At 33.3% G+C, this 7492-nt stretch overlaps 1 protein-coding gene across 1 annotated transcript; it reads right to left on the bottom strand.

The window, feature by feature from the left end:
* Nucleotides 1-2820: 2820 nt before the first annotated feature.
* LOC111283523 (pectinesterase-like) lies at nucleotides 2821-6526 on the bottom strand. Its single transcript, XM_022872121.2, has 3 exons — nucleotides 5208-6526; nucleotides 4945-5105; nucleotides 2821-3586 (listed from the first exon to the last, which is right to left on the bottom strand). The coding sequence occupies exons 1-3, from the start codon at nucleotides 6038-6040 to the stop codon at nucleotides 2892-2894; spliced, it is 1689 nt and encodes a 562-aa protein (XP_022727856.1). The 5' UTR covers nucleotides 6041-6526; the 3' UTR covers nucleotides 2821-2891.
* Between the last annotated feature and the right edge of the window lie 966 nt (nucleotides 6527-7492).

Consider the following 7492-nt stretch of genomic DNA (forward strand, 5'->3'; position numbering starts at 1 on the left):
CACCATCACTTCACTGCTAATATTCATTGTATAAATTAACAATGAAAGATTCAGCTTAACAATGGAAAGGAGTACAAGGATACAAAAATGCAACAATATTGGTATACTAATACAAATACACAAGCACTTCATTTGCATTCATTAATCATACTAATGTCATTAAATAGAACACAATTTAATGTTAGCATAAATTATTAATATTCATTGTATAAATTAACAATGAAAATGAATACAAGGACACACACACACACACACACACACACATATATATTACAAGCCAAACTTCTTTCCAATAGAACAATTGAGTTTCATACCACTTTTCTTTTTTTTTTTTGCTAAGTCAGGTTTTTTATTGATCATGTTGAAATTTGGGTAAGAAACCAGTTTAAATACCCCTACAAACAGAGCACCAAAATTCACCATTAAAATATATGAAAAAAAACAACATCCCGACCCCAGAAATACTTAGCACCAAGGAATCGGGGCAGAGACAGAGATGCGGGTTGAGCAGAGAAAGAGATGGGCTCGGGGAGAGAGAAAGATGGGGAGGGTTTGTAAAGATGTAAGAACTTTTGTCTAAGCGGGAATTTTAAGTATTTAAAGACTTTTAAAGCCGATATTTTCCGTCGAAAATTCTGTCGCTGACGCAACAATTATTGAAGAAATTCCGTCACTATTTCCGTGGTAATAATGACATCATTCCAAGAAATTTTTGTGCAACATTTAGTGACGTAGTTTCTTTTGGTCGGTAATTTTGGTTCTGACATATTTCGTCGGTAAAAATAAAAATTTGATTTTTAGAAATTTGTTGATTAATATCTTTTAGCAACGAAAAATTTCGTTGATAATTTTCGTTTCTAAAAACTTATTTTCTTATAGTGAGTGTGTTTCTTCTCATGGGATTGAATTATTTTTGTCGAAATTTTGTTTTAGTGATTGGATTTTTTTTTAATATTCTATATGCGCTACAACATTATTTAAGTGGCTATTCCCTTGATTTACTGTTAATAAAAAAAAGATTAAAACTGTAAAAAGACACAAAATGTTTGCCTTAATTTTTTGAATTATGTAAAAGAAAAACTGAAAAGACCCATGTCATGTTGCCAAGCAAAAATGGTAAGCACGTGTTTGATGCAAATGAACCAAATAAATAAATAAAAAAGCAACTCTAGAGACCAACCATTTATATACATAACTAAATTGATAGTCAATATATTAACCTATAAAATAATCTTGTAAACATTTCATTAGATTTAACAATTCAGCATATGTGTTTATTTATTTTGTATTAAATTTTATGTATAAAATATAAAAATTATCATATCTTAATTCATATCAACATATTAAATACATAAAGTCAAATTATATAGATGATTCTTGTACTTTAATAAAATGATAGAATTAATCCCTCCACTATGATCAGTTCAAATTGAATCCCTTTGCATAAATTACTTGTAGAATTTAATAAAATTATTAACAGGGGCAACTACTATTGTCGTTTCTATGGTTGGCGTGGAAGTTGACTTTTTGACATAATAGTTGACTTCTTTAGGTTTCCCTAGAAGAACCTAGATCTAAACCGAAATTTCGTGACTCTTTTTCTCCAAAAAGTTCCCTTTCGTTGCTCCAAACACCAGCACCTCTCATTATGTTGCTCCTTTGCCTTTAACCTTCCTTTCATCCAAAAATAAAGCCCCAAAACCTCTTTGAAACTAGCCTAAACCGGAAACTTCTTTTCTTTCATGCTTGCGATTTTTGGCTTTTTTATGAAATTATGTTTTGTGTTGCTCCCCTTTCGGGGTGATGGGATATGCTGATTTCAGTGTTTGGGATTCCAACAAGGGTTGCCTTCGAGCCTCTTCCTCCTCCCTTGCAGTGGAAAGAGAAGAAATGGAACGAAAAGGAATTAAAAAGAAAGGAAATGAATAAAAAGGAAAGAGAAAAGCCATGATGAAAAAAACAAAAAAAAAAAAAAAAAAGAGAAAAATTCGACATAGCCAAAAATTTTCCAATTGGACAAAAATTTACCGTGTGGTCAGTTTTTGCAATATGGACAATAAGTGCCATTTTAGCATTTTTAATTTGATAGATAATTCGTAAATAGATTCTATTTTTATTTATTTATATTCATTTATTAAATTTAATAAATAATTACGAATAATATTTTAAAATTTATTAATTAAATGAATAGATAACAAACATAATAAAATTTATTTTTTTTAAATTAAAAGATGTAAATAAAATGTTTTACAAATAGTTTGTAAATAAATTTGATTTTTATTCGTTTATTTTTATTTATTAAATTTAACAAATGATAAAAATAATATTTCAAAATTCAATCTTTCAAAACTTATTAATTAAATGAATAAATTATAAATATAGTAAAATTTATTTATATTTAATTTGTTTACATTTTTAAGAGTGGAAGAGAAAATTTGGGCTACATATTACTCTCAATAACGAAAGTCGACACTTGAGTTAAATTATACAGGCCAATTCTCAGACATATATGGGGATAATCTCGAGAGACCAGCCCAATAGGTCAAGTACTATGAAGCCCAATTAAAATTGAACACAGGGCGGGAATCTTTCACCGTTGAACCCACTTCTACAATTTGTTCTAATTACTGAATCCCAATGGCCAATGCCACTGCCCATCCACACGAAAGCTTCTTTGGTCGGAGAATTTAGATTTAAAATTTTGCATTTAACAATGACGATGTCGGTAACTGCTAAATGAATTGCAAACTATTTATAAACAGAGCAAAATCTTCCTAACCTAAAGTTTTTTATTGTTTATACTAGAAAAACGCGATTTGACATGCGATGGCCAACACGAAAACAAATTACTTACAAAAAAAGAAGGACGTATCAATTTTAGCTATCAATTTTCAACTTAAACCGAGAGAGAATGGAATATCAGTAGAATTTAACCATTCATTTCCTTGTATAAATGCTCCAACAGTGAACTGACTTGCCTTAGACGAGCTGCTGATGACCCTATAACCTGGCCATGTTACTCTTGCACTCGTGCTCGACCCGGGGCCTCTGTTCAAATACTCCCCATAAAAAAGGGTTCCCAAAGCAAATGTCCCATTCCATTCTAACCATCCAGCAGGATCCACCGAATCATCAATGTATGAACGCATAATAACTGTCCTGGAATACTTTTTCCAGGGACGCCCCAAATACGTCTTGAACGATGATTTTACCGGGATTAAATCCGCAGCAGCAGCAATCTTACAGTTCAAAATTGAAATCCCAGTGTTCTGGTTTGGGTCTTCTCTTCCTTGAGCTGTGAAAGCGTTCTTTTGCTTTGGATTCGGTTTACGAGCAAATAAATTGCAGCTTTGGAAAACTACAGCTGCGTTGCCAAAGATGAAGTCAACTGTCCCGTAAATGTCACATTCGCGATAGAATTGCCTGAGGGAATGGACGTAGAGGGTATCCTGGTAGGCAACGAAGCTGCACTTGTAGAATGCAGAGAGGTCGGATCCACTCCTGAAAGCCACCGCTTGGTGCTTAGTCGGACCTGCTGTGTTCTCAAAGGTTATCCCCTTTGCTATGAATCCGTTCCCCACCACAGCTGGAAGACATCGAAACAAAACCACGAAAAGAAAAGTAGACTTTTAATTAGTTGGAGAACCTTCTCAATGGTCAAAGCCAAAAAAAAGAAAAAAAGGGATCCAAGAGGGAAGATAAACAAATCAATGAGCAGACCCACTTAGCAAGTGGGCGACTGTGGAGTTGTTGAATTTTTTATATATACTTTTACCAAAGTTTTTAAGGGATTATTGTGACATGTTACTAATTGCAATAAAAATGGAATAATGGATGATGTTCTAAATAAAAGAAATTGAAGACAAAATTCTTTATCCCCGATAAAATCAGTAATTAACGTGCTTCCATTTATCAGGAGAGATGGGTGTCCTAATCCTAAGGTACCGACACAAATCAAAATTGAAAACAACGGCAGTGAAATATCTTTCCCTATCAGTATTCAGCGACTTAATTTTTGATGACTGATGGTCACTCTCCTGTACAGATGACTTAGGGGCTGGCGCTCTCTGCATTACATGTTAGACCATGATCCATGGTCCACGCGCTGCAATTAGATAAGTTTATATTTTTATTTTATACGAATTAATTTTTATCGAATCAATTTAAATTGATTGATTAATTAATTATCGAATTAATTTTAATTAATTTTTAAAAAATTGTTTTTTATTATTTTAATTTAATAATTTATTCAAAATATAAAAAGTAAAATATAAAACTAAAAATACATAAAACTTATAATTTGATTTTTTTTTTATTTAGGTCAAACAGCTAAAATGAAAGATCTTAAATGCTTCCTCTTTTTTTTTGGTTTTCATTAGAAAGCAGTTTTACAGGAAATATTTTCACCGATATTCTTTTGAAGAGCATTCGGAGAAAATTTTACTAAGCAAGACAAACAATTGATTATTGACTAGGAAATATATATATATATATATAATCAATTATACAGTTATAATCCCTTGCATCTCGCAATATTAGTTTGTAAAAAATCTTTAGTAAAATTAATACTTTTCATTATTTTTAACTTAAAATCATTTGATGAATGGATGTTTGCTAAACATTAAGTACAAATTTTAGGACACAAATTGAAAAAACAGGTAAAATCTATTGTTGAAGAAAAATAGGCATTGATACTGGTCCATGATAAAAAGCCGAAAACAGCAGCAGGGCCACCCTTTGTGAGCCCCACCTCGACCGGGTGTTATATCATAACATGCATCACTTAAATGATAATGGTAATCATTACCAGGAGGTAAAAAAAAAAGAGTTGAGTGGGCACATCAGCATGAGCAAAGCATTAAATATTATAGTAGCTAAAAGTTTGCGTAAAAATTAGACTAAAAAGAAACAATTTGTTAAGTTCTTTGAAAATTTCAAACTCACCCACTGTTGCAGAACGGAAAGTCGTATAGCCATCGACGACATTTCTGCTAGCCTTCACCACTGTCTTCCCGATCCCATCTCCCACAAACATCAGCATTTTCTTCTTCCTTTCCACCTCTACGTTTTCAAAATAAGACCCGGTTTTGATATATATCACAAACCTAATTTCAACAAATCAGCAGCATTAATAAGTTCATTAGGCTCTTAATTTATGTTCTCAATTTAACTTTTTATAGCATTATAAATTTGTTAACTAAATTAACCTTGTGTCACTGTTTTTTGGAGCTGCGGCTACAGCGTCGGTGATCCTAGTGAAGTTTCCAGTGCCATCTTTGGCAACTATCAGATCGAACTTGGTTTCACTAATTGAAGCCTGTAGAAGTTTTCGATCTTTCCAGGATAACCATGTTGGGAACCCCTTTTTCTCGCGTCCGTATCCAGGGAAAACCTCGGATTTGGATTTGGATTTATTGACGCCACGGACTTTGTTAAGCATGACAAGAGCGTTGCTGACGTGATGAGAGATGTTGTGCAGACCCTTTTTGATAATGTTCCCAACATTTCCTTTGCTATGAGCTAACCCATCAATACACGTGTACTGGTTCGTCATTGCTGCGCTTAAAAATGTCTGCAATTCGTGGTAGTTCTTGGAGACTGCTAATCTCTCCGGGGCGAGATCAGCGAGGGCTGCTTTCAGCTCCGCCAGGGTGTTATCAGCAAGCTCCAGGCAATCGTTTATTGCTGCCTCTTCTAATGTGTTGTAACTTGGGAACCTACTTTCAATGTTGGTGAAGTTTGCAAAAAAGAGTCTGGCCTCATACATGGTTTGGTTCAAGATGGCTAAGACGAGCTCCGGGAGTGATTTGGAGGCGAGATCTGGGAGAACAGAAGTGGTGGAGACGCAAAGGTCTGGATATAAGGTGCCTTCACATGCTGAGTAAGCAGCTTGGAGATGATTGTGGACGTGAAACTGCAGTATATTTGTAGTTTTGGGGCTCTTTTTTTGAAGAGCCACGGACGATAGAAGGACTAAAACAAGCGCTGAAATGGGTAAAAGAACAAGCAAGGTCTTACATCTTCCACTAGGATTTTTCATGTTGATGCTAGTTTTTGACGTTGAAAATGGAAGAGAAGTAGAGAACAGAGAGGGGAGGAAATTATACTGACAAGTGCGAAGATCGGGATAGTTGCTTCCCTCTTAATTAAGATTGTTGATTGCTGTTGAGTAGAGTAAGGTGGACTATTTATAGAGTTATTGGTCATGATCACCTGTACTTGACCTCACTAAGTGTGCCTGAGAGGGAACTTTAAGGTGTGTGGTAGCTTAATCCAATCCTGATCCTGTAATTAGAAAATAAAACCTAGAGATTTATATTAACTTTTTAAGGACAGATAGCTTGTGGTTAATCCATGTCATGAATATGCAAATGTGAACCATAATCATGAAAGTCAAGCTTCAGTACAATGTTCATGGCAAATTTGGATGTCACATTAATTCACACTGAAGTCATCCAACGAACATTTTGTGAAATTAAGAACATAGCACTACATGATTAAAGTTCAATGGTAGAATAAGAAAGTTGAGCTTGCAATCTCATGGGTGTAATCTATCGATAAAATTTTAAAATTTTAATGTTAATAATTAGGATTTAAATTTTGATGATTGTAAATATAAAAAATATATTTAAGTTATTCAAAAATATGAGCAAAAGTATTATTTCATGTACGGCTAAGACATATCCTTATTATGGTTTTATTTTTTTTTTCAATAACAATAAAAGTATAGATCTTACACTCTTACACCTTAAAACATATTTGTCCCCAATGCTTCACAGCCACTTTAAGTGAGTTTAATACTGCATAAATATCAGAATAGTCAATGCGGACTATTTCAATGAAAGCAAATCTTACGAATATCACAATATAAACAAATTTACGATAAATCTTACAAATATCATCATTACGACAAAGAAGGAATTTGATTTAATAAACCGTTTCGTAAAATCTTTTCTCCAACTAGACATGAGTAGATTGCGTACTAAAACCCCATGTGACAGGTAAATTTGTTGCGTTATTTCCTTCTCTACCATAATGGATGGTTTTACTTGAAGAAGTGAAAGCATCTTCGAGTAAAACTTTTGTTCATAAAAGCTTTCTTTGTACTTTAATTATATGAAGAGTACTATACAATAATAGTAAGGGGAAAACACGAAAAACATATGAGAAAAAGAAAAGCACATGAAACATTTGCAGTAATTTTGATTATTTAATTAGTACCCAACTGAACAGTATTTATGATCCATGACACCTTTACGTTTAATTTGTAAGGCTTTAACGTTATTACTTCATCATTGTGCTAAGTGCATCACGACCCAGATCTTTGTAATTGTAAAGTAGCAATATTGCTGAGATTCAAATAAAACCAAAAACAAAAGAGCCAAAAAAAATTGAAAATTGGCAGAAATGCAAACGAAAAAAATTAAAGGCAGCTAGTGGTACGTATGCCAAACGCCATGCTTACTTCATCAAGGGATTGTTCAACTTTACT

This window comes from Durio zibethinus, chromosome 3 (assembly GCF_047325235.1).
Source record: "Durio zibethinus cultivar Kanyao isolate XHJ-2024 chromosome 3, ASM4732523v1, whole genome shotgun sequence".
Classification (NCBI taxonomy): Eukaryota; Viridiplantae; Streptophyta; class Magnoliopsida; order Malvales; family Malvaceae; genus Durio; species Durio zibethinus.